This window comes from Acipenser ruthenus, chromosome 9 (genome assembly GCF_902713425.1).
Source record: "Acipenser ruthenus chromosome 9, fAciRut3.2 maternal haplotype, whole genome shotgun sequence".
NCBI lineage: Eukaryota > Metazoa > Chordata > Actinopteri > Acipenseriformes > Acipenseridae > Acipenser > Acipenser ruthenus.
In genome coordinates this window covers 6,430,404-6,450,739 of record NC_081197.1, presented here as the reverse complement: position 1 = coordinate 6,450,739, position 20,336 = coordinate 6,430,404, and the positions used below count along the sequence as shown (strand labels likewise).

General features: G+C 39.5%; 1 protein-coding gene across 17 annotated transcripts in view; it reads left to right on the top strand.

Moving 5' to 3' along the window:
* LOC131738039 (teneurin-4) overlaps positions 1–20,336 on the top strand; it is a 187,817-nt gene that overhangs the window by 143,037 nt on the left and 24,444 nt on the right. For 13 of the 17 annotated variants that reach the window (XM_059030986.1, XM_059030975.1, XM_059030980.1 and 10 more), the window contains 9 exons: positions 3,921–4,040; positions 5,870–6,131; positions 7,003–7,270; positions 7,714–7,857; positions 10,527–10,776; positions 12,133–12,153; positions 15,089–15,321; positions 16,081–16,235; positions 19,596–20,336. The exon at positions 19,596–20,336 is cut by the window's right edge and continues 137 nt beyond it. In XM_059030986.1, coding sequence (XP_058886969.1) covers positions 3,921–4,040; positions 5,870–6,131; positions 7,003–7,270; positions 7,714–7,857; positions 10,527–10,776; positions 12,133–12,153; positions 15,089–15,321; positions 16,081–16,235; positions 19,596–20,336 — 2,194 coding nt within the window. The remainder of the gene's footprint in view (positions 1–3,920; positions 4,041–5,869; positions 6,132–7,002; positions 7,271–7,713; positions 7,858–10,526; positions 10,777–12,132; positions 12,154–15,088; positions 15,322–16,080; positions 16,236–19,595) is intronic. The other 4 variants (XM_059030981.1, XM_059030977.1, XM_059030991.1 and 1 more) reach the window with 1 other exon arrangement.

Genomic DNA, 20,336 nt, shown 5'->3' with positions numbered 1-20,336 from the left:
AGGCCGCTATTGATTTCCCAACCACTTACTTGTGCTGTTTGCCATGTTCCTGCACCCCTCACGGTTGTCCTTCACCGCAAGAAGTAGCAAGGATGACACTATGTCAAGCGCCCGCCTTTGCAGTGCGACACATGATACAGGAACTCTTACCTTGTCACGAAATCCCACTGCCTGGTCTAGTGACAGTAAAAAGGGCTGTTACTATACATAGATAAGCCAGCACAGAATATGTCTTTTTTTATAATCTGTATTTTGCTTCTCAGTCCTTTTCCTTTGAAAGATTCTTAAAGAGAGCACACACATATAAAATATTAAAACACACACTACTTGTTTTTATTACAAACTGGGGACGCATGTCAGGATCCACCCACATGAGGATACCCCTTTACTATGAGTCAGCGCAGAATGTGTGTTTTTTTATATTCTGTATTTTTCTTCCCAGTCCCTTTCCTTTGGAAGAAAAGGGAGCACATGCACACAGATATACAATATTAAAACACACACACACACTGAATTTCTGCTATTGCCAGTTTGCCTGCATTATATTTTTGCAATGGTGAGGGCAATTTATCCATGGTAGAAAATAATAAAGCCCACTGTATCATCTTAAATGATGTCCATGATGTTGACCTGTTTTTTTTTTGTTTTTTTGTTTTTTTTTTTACATTAGCTTGAGACTAATGTATTTCGAAAAGCAATATCAACAGAATGCACAGGCATTATTATCTTATTATTTTCATTAGATAATGACACACTGTGCTGGGTAAGTGTCTTGAGGTGAGCCAGAGGGTGCTTTACAGAGCCAGTAACATAATTGGCCTGTGATGATACCTCAGTTTTCAGATTTCACGGTGTAATTGGTACATTTCTGTGTTGGTTTGAACAGAGTCACTAGCGCAGAATACAGGAATTATATCTCCTCAAAAATTCACTTCTTCAGACATTCAATTCAAGCATCCTCGTTATTGATAATCACGTGTTACGGATCACAGATGTTTTTCATTTTTGGTAGATACTTATACAGGTATAGCCATTTATATATTAAAAAAGACACCTTCTGTGACTATACTGCAGTTTTAAGTAAACAGGTATTGCCTTCTTCAGAAGAAATACAGAGTGCTGGAACAGCACCAACGTTGCTTAGTTCTTTATTCAGCAGCTTTGCTTTGCATTTTGGTGGGATATTTTCTTTGACTGTTCCTGATGTGGGATTTATTTAAAATACAGACGCATACTGTAGCTTCTTCCAGCTTTACCACAGACAAAGCATTGTAAATGCATGATAAAGCATAGGATATGGTACAGCATGGCACAATAATGGGGAATACATGCTAATTTAAACAAGTTACAACATTTCAAATAATGCCAGTTTCATGCACTGTAGTGGTTTTTGATATATATATATATATATATATATATATATATATATATATATATATATATATATATATATATATATATGTAATATATATATATATTTTTTAATTAACATCATTCAGTAAATCTTCAAATATTTAAATGTGCTGTTTTTTGGTGCCTGTCATTTTTTAATTAAAAGCCATGAATGTACAGCCGGCTCTATGAATAGTAGTGCTATATTTGGCCGATTTCTTTAACATCTTTTTTTAATGGTCTGTGTCGCTGTTGAATTATTGAAATCAGCAGCAGTCAAACATACTGACATCATTTGTGTCCGGAGATGTTCTTCAGCATGCATATAATTAAGTTATTCAAGAAATCGGTTTTAGTCTCAGACTGACAAAAAATAAAGCCTGTTCCTGAGGGAAGTCTCCCTGTTAGCTGTAGTATTTTAGGTAAATACCGTACATAAAGTCATTTGAAGTGAACAGAGTACATCTAGCCTTTAGATGTATAAACAACCTTTCAGTGTTTGCTGGCCTATTTTAAGATGCTGTTTGATTGCTCGAATCAAACCTGGTGGGAACTGTCTCAAGTGGGACATATTCAGCAAACGCATTTGACGTTGGCTTCCTGAGTACTGAGAGTTGTTAAACTCATTTGTCTGATCCACGTACCATCAAAACAAAATGTTACTGCATAAATTACACATGTGGTGTGTGGTAAATAAGAAACGGCTACTAACGACTCCATCACTTGAATACATGTTTTTATATCAGCATGAAAGGCTTTTTTATTTTAATCTAAAATCGGCTGACAGAGCCGGCTGAAGTAAACTGACAGGATTTTTTTTTTAAAATCCCTCATTTACTCTATGAGATAATTTTATGTAAATATACGGGGAGACCTTCTTGGCAGAGCAAACAGTCGCTGCACTACCACTTAGCTTGTTTGCAAAGTAATTGCATTTGGTCAAGGTCTCCTGAAGGAAAAGGCTGACTAAATTAGCATTAAATTCAGTTCCTGGGGACTCGCAGCATTGTGGGTAAATAATCTTGCCTCAAGTAAGGACAAGTTGACACCACAGAGGCCAGCTGCTTACAAGGCAGTGTTAATTGTTTTCCTGAATGGGACCATTTTTTCACACCTGGGGGAAGTGACAATTTTCAGATCTAATTGAGCAAAGACAATAAGTCTCTGCTCCGGGCTAGAGTTTGGAACACAAAAAAGGGAATCTGCTACGCATAAATGTCACTTCCGCCTTTTATTTTACCCTTAATAGGCATATAAACACAGAAAACAAGAGAGTTGGTAGAATATCCCTCCAGTGTATTAGAATGTAGACAAAGGTAGCTGGGCCCTTCTGAAGACCTCTAAAATGGCAGCCTTTGCATGCATGAATACTAGACACAGTGCCTTATTTAACCAATTCATATTCCAGATTGGAATTAGAGGAAGGGCGGTCAGTCTTGTCGTTTCAGTAGATAATAGTAAAATCGTCCATGAAGTGTACATGAAAACACAAATTAAGAGTTCAAATGAATACAGAATAAATATCCACTTTAAGAAAGAAAGTCATTGTATGGACAGTTTAACAGGGTCTTATATCAGGAATGTTGGTTGGGTCTGAGGTTTTTATTTCACTCACACATTCTCTGAGTAAATTTTTTTACATCTATTTACTACTTTTGTTGTCTGTATATCACACCATCATTGCCAGAGTATGACACACACTTTTTAGGAGAATGTCTGGGTGCTATATTGTAGTAATATTACAAAGGTGTTATAAATATTATATACATGGTGCATGTTTTGTACAGTCAAAATCGTCATTATGAAGTGGTTTCCTATAAGCTAGAAAGTCTTGTTTTGGTAAAAGTTTGAAATGTATTGTCGTGCCGTGACTTCTTTAGCACTTTTTACATGACCATTAAAACATTTTCTGACGTGCACTGGGAATAGAAAAGACATGTGCTTACCTTCATTTTTAGTTTCGTGACATTTGCAGGCATTGTGTAAGTTGTTTAAATCGTGGTATCCAGGCTTATTCCACACACTCTTCTTGTTAATGAAAAGTAGACCCAGACAGCAGAACAGCTTGTTTGTCTTCCCACATGCACTGATCCACTCGCACTGGTACATGCGTCACTGAAATACCGTTTCAGCTCTTTCCCTGCTTTTTTGTACATGCTCTCTAACTTCAGTTTTGGTGCTCCGTTTCTTTTTTTTTTTTCTTTTTTTTATAAATTTAGTCGTTGCCAGTTATTTTTTATTATTTTCTCCCCAATTTGGAAATGGCCAATTATTTTTAGCCTTCAACCCTTTTAAATGTTATATATAATAATAATAGTATACTAATTAGAATATTATTGTTTAGAATTATTTTTTTTGTGTGTGTGAGCTGTAGGGCATGTGTTGCATACATAGACGGCACGCCACTGGGCACAAGTATGAAGCTGTAATAAAAGCCCCTTTCACAAATGACCTTGTGCGTGTGGTGAGGTGAAGTTGATCTCAAAACATTTTCCATGTCCTTCGTATGATTGTCTGTCTTTCCACAGCCATGCCTGTGTGATCCGGGGTCAGGTGGTGACATCAGACGGAACCCCTCTGGTCGGTGTGAACATCAGCTTCATAAACAACCCCAAATATGGATACACCATAAGCCGGCAGGACGGCAGGTACGAGAACTCTGTTTAGACCCCCCTGTAAACATGACGGCACAGCCTGAAATCAGACATGCACCTGCTCAGTAGTTGGTTGTTTTCAGCAATTTGCAGAAAGTTCACTTAAGCTCAAATGTAAGGATGATTAAAAAGGCATCTATAATGTTATTAAAGACGATTAACAGGGAGTGTACAGAATTATTTTAATGACATTTTCTATCATGTTATAAATAAATAAATTGTACATTTTTGAATTACATATTCTTACTTGTTTCATAACACTGTATTGCTATTATTATTATCATTATTATTATTATTATTATTATTATTATTATTATTGTTATTAATTTCTTAGCAGACACCCTTATCCAGGGCAACTTAAAATTGTTACTAGATATCACATTATTTTTACATACAATTACCCATTTATACAATTGGGTTTTTACTGGAGCAAACTAGTACCTTGCTGAAGGGTACAGCAGCAGTGTCCCGCACCTGGGATTGAACCAACGACTCTCCGGTCAAGAGTCCAGAGCCCTAACCACTACTCCACCCTGCTGGCCTATTGTTTGTTTCTTATTACACATTTAAAGGTGAATTATTACTGTTGATATTTATAATTTTTTTCCTACACTGAAGTGTGTTATCAATATCTAGAACTGGGTTTGGTATTGGCTACACTGTGTGTCATAAAACACATGTTTGATGCATTGCTACCTGAAGCACTTTATTGACTGTAAAAGCAGTCTTTTAAAATCCCCCAGCTGTTTTGGAATTTGCATTGATCGTCAGACCAAGAGGCCAAGGAAACATCTGAGAATGCTCTAACATGGTCCATTTGAGCTTGTTAGTAGAGAAAGCTGTTTGGTCCATCCCCCCTCCTCAAAGATATACACATATGCCACTGCTGGGAATACTACAGTCTTAAGGGCCCAATGGTCTTCCTGTAGATGGTTTCGTGTAATGGTGCAGAAGGCTTTTCCATTATTAACTTCATAAATTAGAATTGCCTTAATTTTCTGCTGGTTTACCTTTAATGTTAACTGCAAGGTCCATGTGTGCCATCCCAGACTGAGGGCAGGCTGCTCCCCAGGGCACTTTGCTGATCCAAAGGCTAATTGCTTGTTTAAAAATCATTCTTGAGTGGAGCAGGTGCAGGTCTTCAGCTATTAAGCCATTTCATGCAATGCAGGTAAACAAAGTGCAATGAAACCTGTCTTTGAAGATCACTGTATAGCACTGGGGGTGGGGGAAAGTGTTCTTTGTAAGCAGCAAGTCATCATATAGGTGTAATTACATTGCCACCATTACATATTGTGCAGTCTTTAAAGGGACAGGGCCATTCAGACCCAGTCATATTGACATGCCATTGGTGAATAGGGATTCAGAATAAAAACTTTGCATCAAAGGTTGTCTTTTTGGTACAACTATAACCTATGATTTGGTGTTTAAAGTTGTGGATGGAGAGGAAAGACGCTCTTTCAAGATGTCTTCCTCATGACAGAAGCGTCTCTCCTTTACCCTTTGAGAGACAGTGAAATGCTCTAATAATCAGCTACAAAACACAAGCAAAAACGACCCAAACAATCATATTTTCCAATGATTCGTGGTGAAAAAACTGTATGTTTACAAATTACCAACACATATATTTTAACTTCCATTATTAACTTATTCTTTATATGCTATGAGCTTTATTGTTACACTATGGTTGTACTGTAGTTTTTAGAAAAAAAAGGCTAAAACAACAAAAAAAAACACATAACCGGCCTTTAAAGTCCTCTTGCTCACGAAAGAGAAAGCCAGTTGGACATACAGTAATAGCATGACCCTTGTCTTCTTTCCAGCTTTGATTTAGTCACCAATGGTGGGATTGCCATCACCCTACGCTTCGAACGTGCTCCCTTCATCACCCAGGAGCACACGCTGTGGTTGCCATGGGGACGCTTCTTCGTCATAGATACAATCATCATGAGGCACGAGGAGAATGATATCCCCAGCTGTGACCTCAGCAACTTTGCACGGCCCAACCCTATTGTCTCTCCAGCACCCCTGACAGCCTTCGGGGGTTCCTGCTCTGAAAGGGGTGCCATTGTCCCCGAAATTCAGGTGCTGAACTACCTTGAGTTGTACGTTGTAGAAATGATTGGGTGAAGATGGACGAGCACCCTGGTTGTTTGTTGTATTGTGTGTCTTTCTGTGGTCAGGTGTCATCATATAACCCTGATCGCACTCTGATGTTGTTGGATGCTGCTTTGCTTTCTAGTCATTTCTATCATCAGGCTCAAGAAGGTGGTATTAAGGCAATGTAAATACTTGATTGACCCTGATTATGGAACTTTCTGACTGCAAATATTCTGATTCACTCTTCGAAATTAGACTAAGTGTGTTTAACCTAACCTTCTGAACTCTGCTCAGCGGTGCCTTACAATGATGTTTTATGAAAAGTTGCAAGTGGAACGGGTTGATCTAGTCTTCTGCAGCTTATTGGGTATACCGAGTTGAGATTTGCACACCACCCTAATTGGAGGTGCAGTGTGGCAGAATGATGAAATAATTACTCAGAAAGCACGCCACATGCCAATTAGGTTCAGATACAGGCATGTAGTCATGCTGGGTTCCAAGGTTATCATTAACTCTTCATAAAGGTATAGCTTTAGTTATCTGCATGGCTGAGTTTGAACCTAATTATGGTGTTATGTGCTTCCTGACTAATGTCTTTATTTGTTTCAAATAATAGTACCTTTTTAGTGACACCTGTATTAAAATGTAGGTTTCTAAAAAAAAAAAAAAAAAAGAACCACACTGTGCTTTTTTTCCTCAATGCAAAAATATGCACTCAAAGTGAAATGTTCTTTACCTTTCACTCTCCATCAGCATGCTCAGTAATAATACCTGTAGTAAAGGACACGTTCATTTTCAGACCACACACTACAGCTATCAGCATTTCTAAAACAACCCACTGAAACTCTGTTCCCAGGCTCTGCAGGAAGAGATCAGGATCCCAGGAACTAATATGAAGCTGAGCTACCTGAGCAGCCGTACACCTGGCTACAAGTCTGTGCTGCGCATCAGCCTGACCCACTCCTCCATCCCCTTCAACCTCATGAAGATCCATCTCATGGTGTCTGTGGAGGGCCGGCTCTTCAGGAAGTGGTTCCCTGCCGCCCCGGACCTCGCCTACTACTTCATCTGGGACAAAACCGATGTCTACAGCCAAAAGGTCTACGGGCTGTCAGAGGCTTTCGGTATGTTGCACACTAATACACATTTTGATTTGGTTGGAATATATTTAAATATTACAGTTTGAAGGTCAGCTGCTGCTGTCTGTTTTTTATTTATTTTTTATGTTTTTACCACATGCATTGTTAAATGAAAATGTCCTCACATTTTGGATATCTTGATGGACGTGAAGTTTTCATTTATATATGTAAATTGATACATAATTCCAACAAGCTCATAATCCATTCCATTTTATTATGAATACTAGATACTCTGCTGAAACCTTCTTAGCCAATTGAAAGCAGTTGAATTGTTTCAAGTCTTATTCCATTTTGTGTAGGTCAGCATTTCCAACCTTTCTTAGTCATTTTAAATTGAAAGGTCTCATTTTTCCATGGTAAACCTTGTGTGCTGTATATGCTATTTCAAGGTTTTTAAGAGACTATTGGATTTTCTTTTTCTTCCCCAGTTTCAGTGGGATATGAATATGAATCATGCCCTGACCTCATCCTGTGGGAGAAGAGGACCGCTGTGCTCCAGGGTTATGAAACTGATGCGTCTAATCTTGGTGGTTGGGCACTGGACAAACACCATGCCCTCAATATTCAGAGCGGTGGGTAGATTGGTGTAGTGTTAAGTAGGACAGCTTGGATTTTAAAATAAGAACAGTCCCCACTATCCCCTTGATTAGCAGGAGGCAGAATAAAAACTGTCCATGGAATGCAGATTGACTGCGAGAGCCACCTAGACATTATTCACAGCAACCAGAGAGAGAGAGACAGCACTCCCCCAGCTGTTACTTATGTAACAACGGATATAACCTTCCCAGCGGGAAGGATAATGTCCAGTTCCCTGGAACAGAACGTGGGAGACAGTAGGGATAATGGTTGATACAGCAGTATAATACAGTGTGCCTATAACAGAGCAAGCCTTCAAAGTGTGAATAAGAATAAAAAAATACATTACATTCACTTGATTAACCAGGTTCGTACAGTTGTGCAAAATATTGACTTTTTGACGTTGCTTGTTGCTTTGAGGTGTTTGCATAAAAGGAACAGTTTAAAGCAGAATTAATTGTGTTGTTGGTAGCGGTCACAGTGCAGCAGTTGTAATAGAGTAGTAGAGTGCTGTAGTACTTAAGGACAGTAATCCGTGAACCCGCCCGTCACATATCCACCCTGACCGTTTATCCGCCGTGATCAAGCTCTTCAGCAACGTCACTCATATACGTGTACAGTGCTAATGCAAAATGGCTACAGGAAAGCGAAAAGCGAGTTGTATTTTGCTACTGTGTAAATTACCCGACACTAATTTAAGTGTATACAGCACTGTGGCAGGGCAGGAGCCCTCCACATGAAGAGGGTTTTTTGTGTAAATGTATACTGTAAATAGTGTGTATTTATTGTAATTAATTAATGAAGTACCTGACACTCCTGGGAGAGCCTGCCTGCTGTGTGTGATTACCAGGTGTAGAATCTAATCAGCAGGTAGGTGTGTTCCAGCGGGGCGTCAGCTATAAAAAGGTTCCATTTATTCACCTCAGGGCTGCTGCAAAAACAAAGCCAACTGGGCTAAAGAAGCTGAAATTCACTGATATGTGTGTGAGTGAGGGAGAACCAGGGTTGGATACCGAAGAGTGAGTAAGCAAGTCGAAACCGCTGACAGCCGGGCGAGTAGAGTTTGATTATTATTGAACAGAGAAGATTAGTTCAGAGATTGTAGATCCCACCAAATTTTTCGTACACTGTGTTGTATGTGTTCTGTGCGCTAGCATTGCTGGTAATGTTACGTTAGCTGTTCAGTGTGTTCATATGTAAATAAATCATGTTTGCCTGTGGGGCGTATCAGCTTCAACCTCTGTCTCGATCTCCTGCCTGTCACTCAGTAGCGAATGCACGCACGGCTACCCTGTCAATTCCCTGTATCTTTCTTAACAAGGGATTTAGGGCAGCTCCCCAATAAAATCTGAATGGCTAAACACTAATTGTGTGAATATAGTAATTGTTATAGCTGTGTATAATGGTATTTCAAACCAGATTCATTCATCCGACTTTTTACATATCCGGCCTTACTCGGGTCCCACTGCAGTCGGATATGCAATGTACTACTGTAGCACTTTTCCGTGAGCATGGAAGAAGTATGCACAACTGTGATTATGTTTTTTTAAAAAATACCTGTAGCTAAATTCCCAAAATAGTATTGCTCCATCTCCGCCTTGCCAGTGTCATTAATTAACAGGATGTCAGGTTGCAATCAACACAATATGTTCTGACACCCTATCTAGTAGCTCCCCCTATTACAACTTCAAACCAGTTCCCTGACAGTACTACTTCACTGTTTCCCAGCTGTAAATGTCTGTTATGTCTGTTGGGGAGTCTTCTTTTATTGCCATAGTTCCTGACAGGAAGAAGGGTCAATCTTCCCATTGTCTGTGAATTACCTCAAGAGAACACTATCCCGTCAAAGTGAATCGTCGGCACTTGTCATGCAGGAGGAGGCTCTATCTAGCATTTCTCAGCAAGGCTTCATCAGGCCAAATGAGCCATAGTTGTATGAAATTGCCTGAGATGATATACTGTGACATGTTGGTAATTGCACTGCCCAGCGTTATTCCATCCTGTACAGTGTGTTGAAACCTCCTCTTGGGCCAAAACAATTTTGTAGATTGTAAAGCACTAAACCATTGAGGCCTTTCTAGGGATGCCTGCTATATACAGTCGTGCTTAGGTGCAGTATTCTGTATTCTTCTTAAAATGCATTATGTTCTTGTTATTTAGGTTATATTATGTTTCTTTTTTTTCTATTATGTTAGTAAAACTGGCATCAAATTAATCTACTCCTTAAAAAAAACTGAATTCACAACAGTTGCAATGTGCACATGGAACAAGTGTTAGTTCACTTACAGCATATTGGTGGATTAGAAAATATACTTTTAAAGCTAGGTTTGCATTGTTAGTCTACCCCAAAAGTGGATTAAAGTCCAACGCTGCATCTTAGAACAGCAACAGTTAAGCATAATAATAAATAAAGTTTTTTAAAAAAATAAGACAAACTTTCCAATCCTTGCAAGGCATTTCTGGTTCAGCGGTTCTTGGTTTTGTCAGTTGAAGCTAATTTATACTTTGATGCTACTGTACTGTTGTATGTGTGTAGCTGGAATGGAGTCAGAATCTTTGCAAAAGAAAAAAGAAAAACACCCAAAACTCAAATCTAAGTAGGTCTAACAGGCTGCCATAAAAAGCAATGGAGGACAAAAGACACTCTTCCTTTTCCTTTCCTCAGGCGTCCTGCACAAGGGCAACGGTGCAAACCTGTTTATCTCGCAGCAGCCCCCTGTCATCGGCAGCGTCATGGGGAATGGGAGGAAGCGCAGTATCTCCTGCCCGAGCTGCAACGGCCTGGCCGACGGAAACAAGCTCCTGGCTCCCCTCGCCCTGGCCTGCGGCTCGGACGGGAGCCTCTTCGTGGGGGATTTCAACTACGTTCGCAGGATCTTCTCCACAGGAAACGTCACCAGCGTGCTGGAGTTGAGGTAATTAGAATTAGGGTACGATGCAGGAAGTACTGTTGGATTAACTGGTGTAATAAATCTTCTTAACGGTAGTCTAGTTCATTGTGGGGGGATTGAGGCAGCTGTGTGAATAAGTTAAGAGACCTATATACAGGTTATACAGTTATATGTAGTTGTGTTTCTTACTGTATCTGCACTGCAGTAAAAATGTAGGCCCCTATTTTTACATCTAAAAGGGAGCTTATACAAATGTCTTTTGTGTACTGTACCAAGGATATGAAACCAACATCTTAATATAACTTTGCGTATGAGATTTTTTAGTGTATTTTTGTTAATAGTATAGTAGGCTAAGTGGTTATATCTGTCTCTGTTTAGAAATTTGACAATCGTTCTGTATATTTCTATTGTGGATTTAAATTCCCAAAGTTTCCTTTTTACTGAGTGTTACATTGTGTGGGCCCTATTCACAAAACATTAAGGACTGTTAAAAGGGAGGTTTTTTGTGGACTGTTTAATCTTCTTTAAAACAAAATAAAATAAAAAGTAGTTCAAAATGAGTTTATACTAAGTAAATCTCTGTAAAAACAGTAAAAAGGGGGTTTGTGAACTACAAACTTGATTAGAGTAATCAAAATGGGTTTTAAAAAAACAATCCTTCACAAAACATTCCTTAAAGAGTAAGTGGCAGGGTTCCGAAAAAATATAGCATTTTACGTCGCCACTTGTTGCTCCAACTATTTAAATAATGTACCTGTAATTTTTCTTTTTGTTGTTAACATCCTGACAAGATTTTACACTTATAAATGTAAACTCTCTCTCAAAGGTATTTTCAAGATGTCTGCTTAGCGTACTCGGGTTTGAGATCAGAGGTGTGTCTTCTCTCTGTCTGGTCACTGACGAGAGGCAAATTCCTAAATGCCCCAATGAAGCTTGGGAAGTGATGACAGTGCGGTTTCAATCTCTCTCTCTCTCTCTCTCTCTCTCTCTCTCTCTCTCTCTCTCTCTCTCTCTCTCTCTCTCTCTCTCTCTCTCTCCCCTGATGGGGATCCTATAGATAGATAGATAGATAGATAGATAGATAGATAGATAGATAGATAAAGAAAAAAAACCCTTTCACTGCCCCAGCTTCATTGGGGTGTGTCTCTTCAGGAATACGGCTAGAAAAAAAATGTACGCCTACCGGCAGCAATCATATACTAATCATATTTGTAAGGTTTTGTGAATAGGACCCAATATCATGACCTGAATACTTCATTATTTGAAGTATTTTTATCAACACAAAATAGGGGTTCTTGCTAATTACTAATCTATATTTTTTATAACTAACATCTTCCTATTTTTCTCTTTCTCTCTCGCTGCTTTCTTGTGTTCTGTCAGAAATAAAGATTTCAGGCATAGGTAAGCCAATAATGTTAGGCATATGCATTTTCTATTTTTAGAGCTTATTGTATTGTAAGCATAAATTCTTGACTGAAATATATTGATTTTGTTTTGGAGATTAGGATAGTGTGGGTATCTGGTGAGTAAGCTGGTTTCCTGTTTTGGCAAATGTGCAAGTCCAAGCAATATGTGGTGGTAACAAAGAAAATGTCACTACAAGCTCAATACAAAGAAAACACCACCTTTTATCACTGGCTTATCTACTTTCCATGATACTGTTCTAAACCAGGGGTAGACAGCCTGGGCACTTAGGCCTGGTCCAACCGTGTCCTTAAATATGAAATGAAGTGTCTGACCAGGTTCTAAAGCACTGTATTAATTAATAATACCTGATAAGCCTGGAATGGAACAACATTCCAGGCCTAGAGTTGCCTACCCCTCTTTTAATCAACATTATCCACTTCAAAAAAACAACATATAAAAATAAGTAAACATAGGGCGTAGTAACTGCATTACACAAGCACCTGTTAATTAATTTTAATGTCACTCACTGTAAAGAGTACCCCAAAGCTGCTAACTTTTACACTGTTTCTTCAGGAAATCAGTGATTAAAAGTTTCAGTTTATTTTGTCTTATCAGCATGTTTCTTAACTTTACCACAATGTGTGCTCTTGATCATCTGTCTGCACTCAGTACTGGAAAAAAAATAATCTCTTAAGTAGATATAGCAGCTGCTTTCCAAGACGCAAAGCATGTTGCACCAGCAGACGCTGCTGCATTAATATTAGAAGCCTTCACAACCAGACTTCTTTTGTTCACAAAAGATTGGAACATAATTTAATTAACATACAAAAGTGACCCACTTCATAATCTCGTAATCTCATTAAGGTATAAATTGGATTTACCAGATCTCTTTTTTTTATTGCAACCTGTTTATTGACAGCTGTGAAATGACATAATATTATGGCCCCTCTCAACATGGTGCCTTTTTCCCCTACCAGCAAACTCACTGAACTATGTCGGTGCCATGTAGCTAAATTAAATAATATTCACATTGCCAGTGTGAGAAATTAAATTGAAGCTGCTTTTGAAGGTCAGATTTAGTTGTTTCGTGTTTTTTTTTTTGCTATGAATAAACAGTAGCAATTTGCAAAAGGGAAATCAGTTCAAACACTCGGGAGGCGTATGCACGTATTGGGAGTGTATGCATTTAGTAGTGAATCATTTTGACTTGAATTAAAATTTAAACACAGGTAACCTGGGAGCAAAGTTTATTTGGTACAGATGTGTCCAGCATTACCTCAAGGCAAAGCTATCAAGATGCAGTTTTTTTTTTGTTTTTAATAGTTAAGATATTTTGTTCTGTAGTGGACAAAACTACCACAATCAGAAGGTCACTTGTCATTCAAAAGGGAGAAAAAAACATGCTGGACTTGGGCTACCAGTGTTCTACCCTTAAACATGTGTATGTTTATAAGATTTGACACACACACTAAGAGCCCTGCAGCACTAAGAGTCTGACAGCCTGACAAACCCCCATAGTTTTTATATCTATTTTGTCTTGTGAAGAATTGCAACCAAGTAATTTGGTAACGAGAAGTCAATGTGGCAGATTCAAGCCCAAGTCCATTGCAAGTTGAAGCTGCAGTGATCCACAAATGCTTAGTTTGATACTAACAGAGTCATTTTTAATGTCTGTATCGATCGTGTCCACTATGTGGTCTTTTTTTGCTTCACCGGACTTTGTTTTTCGTGTCAGGTTTGTTTATTTCCCCTAATAGAAGTTTAACGTGAGAGACACAGGCTTTTTCCTGTCGGAAACCTGCTTGTAATAAGTACCCTGTGTGGTTACAATGATACCATGGGAGACAAAGGTGCACCTCGCAGTATAAGCCAATGCAATACTGATAGCATCTGTCGTCAGTACTGATAGCTTTTGAACAGGCAGCTGATTGAATCTGTCTGGTAACCTTGTGCTTTTTAACCATTAAGAAAATAATAAAGAGTTATTGAGTGTCACATTTGTGATATGTCTTACTTCGCTAGTCAGGGTTATGTTTTTGCTTAAATAGGTTATTGTACATCTTGTATATTGAACGTACATACTATTTGTAGACCTGGTAATGCTTGTACATTAAGAGTTGCTGAAACGGTTCATATGTCTCTATATGAAGTTCCCTGGTGGGTTTAAATCTACCTCAGCATGAACCAAAAGCTATTTAGGTATTTTTCCATCAACAGTGCCGACTACTATGGGAATTGCATTATATTGTCACCCTATGAGAGACAATGTAATTTATGCACTGGGTCGATACTTTTACATGATGTAGATTTTACTGTTAATTTTTATTCCAGCGTTCTGCCATTGCAATATTCTTACACGTTCCTTATATTAATATACCGGTATATGGTAAATGATATCAGTAAGGGCTGCCAAAGTAGCTCTGTGCTGTGGTGACCAATTTAACAGTCAAGATATGTTTCCTGAAATGTGAATCGCTGGCAATTAAATAAAATAATGTTTGCAGTTTGAATTTGCAACTTGTCCATCCTCTCCTAATTATTCATAGATGCAGTTATGTATGATGTGATCAAGGAAGTGTACAGTCCACTCTGCTCTGTGCTGGAAGTGAAGAGGAGAACTCGATCTCCTCAGTGTTCATTAGTCAAAGTGAAAAGGAGGGTTGATTAAAAATATATGTACCTAAAAGTAACAACTTTAACAATCAATGGGGGAGAAATCTTTTAAACTCATCAAGAACACCTTTGAAGTGCATATTGAAACTAAAGCATTATTTTACTTTCAGGATTACAGCGGAGCATACATTGAGCAAGCATGTGTCTGTTTCTAAATATTTTCAGTTTAAGGCCAGCTAATGCTCCTGTTGTCTAATACGTGCTCCTGTTGAATTACACTAATATAATGTACTTAAATGTATTCCTTTTTTTATAGCACCACTCCGGCACACAAGTATTATTTGGCGACCAGCCCTGTCACCGGCGCTGTGTATCTGTCCGACACAAACAGCAGGAAGGTGTATAAAGTCAAATCTCTTTCGATGGTCAAAGATGTGTCCAAGAACCTGGAGGTGGTGGCGGGGACAGGGGACCAGTGCCTCCCCTTCGATGAGACCCGCTGTGGAGATGGAGGAAAAGCTGTGGAGGCCACTCTGACCAACCCCAGAGGTGAGGCATTACACACACCTGTGTCTGAAATAAGTGAATGTGTATGACTTCATAAATGTTTAATATGAATGTGTGCATGTACCCATCCATACCGTCTATTTGTCTTAAACCAGAGCAGATCGAAATCAAAACTGTTTGTTTTTATACAACACAAATGCAAAATCACAGCAGCTGTGTGTGTGTGTGTGTGTGTATGGGAGGCAGGGGGTAAAATATTGCTTGTCTTTTTAAAAACGGGTAATGATTTGAAGGACTTGAACAACAGTAGAGCTGATAGTAAAGCTGTCTAATTATCAACAGTTGTCATGTTCTGTGGTATTGCTTCTCATTTAAATCATGCTTAGGTAGATTTACTTAAACACTAGTCAACCCCCAACACACAGAAGAAGTATATGTCTATATATGCCATAATTTTATTTACTTCAGTTAGTTACGTTTTTTTTTTTATGAGTTTGTTTTGCGAATTAGACCCGTAGGACTGTATGCAGCTGAAGCTTTAATAAAGCAGTCCCGAGAACTCTGGCTTTAGGCCTTCAATACCGTACTCCATGTGGAGTTTGTGTTATTCCTAAGCCCAGGTCTGCAGACACTAAACTCAGAAGTGGGTTGGGATAGTGTGAGCAGGAGTTTTCCATTCTCTCCTGTTATTACCCTTCTGTTGCAGCTAAGCAACAAGGATTAAACGAAAAGGGACAGCGTTCAACTGTCTTCAATTCTGTCTCGCGCTCACTGCGTGTAACCTTTTGCTCTTCGAATCAGGCATCACCATTGATAAGTTCGACTTGATCTACTTCGTGGACGGCACTATGATCCGCAAGATGGATCAGAACGGGATTATCTCCACGCTCCTGGGCTCCAACGACTTGACTTCAGCCAGGCCTCTCAGCTGCGATTCCGTTATGGATATCTCGCAGGTAAGCATCCCTGATGATAGCGGAAACAACCGTGCATGTATACGGAATTCAGGGACCTCTAGTCACACAGTTTGTGTGTGTGATATCAGTTCTTCCTTCGCCTGCGGTTTTACTGCATGTAGCATCTGCACTGTGCAAGGTTATTCGTGGCCCTTGGCATCGTGGTCCAGCAGGGTACCCAGCTGGCAGTGTAGCAGTGTTTTTTTTTTTTTTTAAGAAGTTCTGTGTTACAGAGGGAGGGGGGACTGAAGTGGAGAGCCTCCCGCTGTCCCAGTAGTGTTCTCACTGTGTACCTCTCCAAAACAGTCCACACAGAGCTCTCTCCCAATGAAGCAGACTGTCACTGCAGTTTGCCAGCCAAATTCCCAAGGATTTAGAGAACTTGGTACACAGAGACACAGGGAATGCTTGCCGTCGAAAAAAACTGCTGTATTGTACTTTTCAAAAACCATGTTCTTGTAAAACCAGCTTTTAGGACTAATTTAAGTATTGATTTATATGATTCAGGTTGTTGTCGACTCAATCCCATTTGTTGCACTTATCTCCCACCTCCCTAAGGCTTTGTCACAATCCAATCTGTTAACTATAGCTTTTAAATCACCTGTACTCCAAAAGCAATGACCATGATTCAGGCGTTACATTGTCCGTTGTGCTGTGATTATAATTGCTGTTCTTATAACATGTGGAGTAAACACAAGTAATGTGTTACATTTAAAGTGTTACTGAACAGGCTGTAGGGTTTAAAACACAACGCATTACTTTCCCAAGCTTTCTGCTTTGTGATACATATTCTTGCAATATCTTTTTCAACATAATTGCAATTGTTTTGACATTTTTAATAACATGGGCCTGGTCATAAATCGGTTTTGACTAGTTATTTTCATTTCTCATTGGGTATGCTTTGGGATTTCCCACTGTTCATCATTTTGATTGGTTCATCTGTCCTACCTGCTGCCTCTGGCACAAGTTCAGAGGTTTATGAATGTGCCTGACAAGCCCTGTATAATCACAACATCCACTTTACAGACCCCAGTCTGGTTAGAGTGAGGATGCAAGATGTACAGAGGGCATACCTCCCATCATATTTATTTTTGTACTCAAAACGTACATAAGACATTGTCACACAGAACACTTTATAACCCAGGCAGTGAAATCTGCTGTCCGACTAAACACTGTTGTGTTGCTTAGCATGTAAAGTTCTCGCTTAAGGTTTTATTATTGGTTCTTACTCCACCCTAACCCACCAAAATTATTTTATTGATTTATTTTGGCCATTATATGGGGTTTGTCATGCATATTCATAAACATGTTCCCGCCTCCCTGAAGCTGTGCCAGAGGGAGCAGGAAGGACAGATCAAAATGCTGAACTTTGGGAGATGAGTCGGGAGCCAATGAAATATTTCTGATTGAACAGGTTGGATTTTAGCATAAATGATGTGAAACGAACATAGCTAGTCAAAACCTGATTTATGACCAGAGATATATGAATAAAAAATACCATAGCATTCGCAATTATGTTGAAAAAGATATTGCAGGAATACGTACAACAAAGCAGGAAACTAGGGAGAGTAATGTGTTGTGTTTTAAACCCCACAGCCTGTTCAGTAAACCCTTTTTTGCAGATTTATTTTTTGATTACACTTTGTTGTTGTTTTGATGCAAACTCTTTCAAAGTTATTACAGTATCATTGTGAGTGCCAGGCTCAAGTGACAGCTGTTACCTTTTTAGAGGGAGCGATGCCTGTTCTGGCTGCCAGCCTTGTCTTACAGGCAGCAGCACCTTGGGAAATATCCTTTCGTCATTTATAACGGCAAGAAAGCCCTTTCAGTCAGGTCTCTGGGGTAGCTCTGGACTAGAGGTCATGAAATATTTAACTAGCAATGTTGACAAGAAATGGGTTTTAAGAAATTGAAAATTCCCCTGTCATTCCCAAAGTAAATTCGTTTTTTGCTGCTCGCTCAAAGACTGGATATGTCTGCTGTCTGTTTGCCATTTGATGTAAGGCCTGATGATATGTTTTATTACAGGAACCACACTGGTTTGATTTCCAGCTGCGCACAGCACTGTGAGTGAAGTAGTACCTTAACAAGGCTTAGCGAACATAGAACCTCAAAGTACAGTTAAAACTAAAAGCATTTACAGAAGATATATTGGATCATATTCAGTTCAGGAACAATTGGATGTGACAGATGATGTATCAGTGGAATGACTGCTTATGCCTCTTAGATCTACCAGTGTAAAACCAGTAGAAATATATTTTACAATTTAAGTTTTCTAGGTGTATGTGGACTTGACAATAAGACGCGTGTTTTGTAAACCACTCGTTGATAATTCTCTGGAAAATGGGGCAGTTCTGTAACATTACAGACAGGCATGCTAAAAGCCTTTGAATACAACTACCTACCAGAAGGTTAGGCAGTCAGTGGAAGAAGCAAACAAATTTGTAGTTTTGATAACGGGTATTCTTTATTAAATTAGAATGTAAAAACTGAGGAAGGCTAAGGTCAAATAACATTTCTCCAGGGTGATTTAATTTACTTTATAGGGATTTGAAAGTACAGGCAGCTTCCCCTTATGTCCTTGCATCCCAGCATGCATCATCGCAAGCTGTTCACTTGTTTACCATCAGAAAACAAGGTTACAATCCTCTACATCTCCCAGGTCATATTCTCTATTATCTCTTCAGCGGCTTTTCCTGTCAAGTTTGCCAATGGGGTCCCATTTAAAACAAACCTCTGGGATAGGAAATAGCTTGAGGTATCAAAGAGTGGAGAGTGAGAGTCCAATTATTGGTATTTATTTACAGTTTGCAATATCTGGTCATTTAGGAGGCTGGCAGCTTTCACAGCGTTTCTTTGGAAAGGGCATTTCATTTTATTCTAGAACTTTATCTCCAACAGTTTATTTAAATTAAGAATGAATTAACTCCAACTAAAAGGTTTCTTCTTGTACCTGGGCAGACTGACAGATGCAAAAGTGTGGTATGCGTATATTTGTATGTAAATATATATGGTGGATTGCACCATAGAAAACTTAGCTGGTTACAGTAACAAACATGTTTGGTTGTGCAGATGTCTTCATGATGAGGGCCCTTGTTTAGCTCCCATCTTTGTAAACTGTTATTAAATTAAAACTGCACATAACTTAATTTGTATTTACTGAACACTACTGAGATATTCTGCAGATGTTTAATCAAAAATGTGTTTATTGATGTTAAACATGTTTAATAATGTCTGATTGATGTAAAGTGTGACATATGCAGCTGCTGCCACTTCTAACTAAACCCCCAGGGCACTGTTGAAAATGAGAAGGCTCATCTCAACAGGCAGTTATTTATTAACCCAATGTTTCTCTAACAGGTCCGGCTAGAGTGGCCCACTGATCTTGCAGTTAACCCCATGGATAACTCCTTGTACGTGCTGGACAATAATGTGGTGCTTCAGATCTCAGAAAACCACCAGGTGCGCATCGTGGCAGGGCGGCCTATTCATTGCCAGGTACCAGGCATCGATCACTTCCTGCTCAGCAAGGTGGCCATTCATGCCACGCTGGAGTCTGCCACCGCCTTGGCCGTCTCCCACAACGGCATCCTGTACATCGCAGAGACAGACGATAAGAAGATCAACCGCGTGCGACAGGTGACCACCAACGGAGAGATATCATTGGTGGCCGGGGCCCCCAGCGGCTGTGACTGCAAAAATGATGCCAACTGCGACTGCTACTCTGGCGACGATGGTTACGCCAAAGACGCCAAGCTGAATGCGCCATCCTCCCTTGCAGTCTCACCCGATGGAGAGCTCTTCATTGCGGACCTCGGAAATATCCGGATCCGCTATGTCCGCAAGAACAAACCCTTCCTTAACCCCCACAACTTGTATGAAGTCTCCTCCCCTATCGACGAAGAGCTTTACTTGTTTGATACCAACGGCAGCCACATTTACACCCAGAGCCTCATCACAGGGGACTACCTCTACAATATCACCTACGTGGGCAATGGTGACATAGGCTCTGTCACTGATAACAATGGCAACACTGTAAATATCCGAAGGGATGCCACCGGACTGCCACTTTGGCTAGTGGTGCCAGATGGACAAGTATAC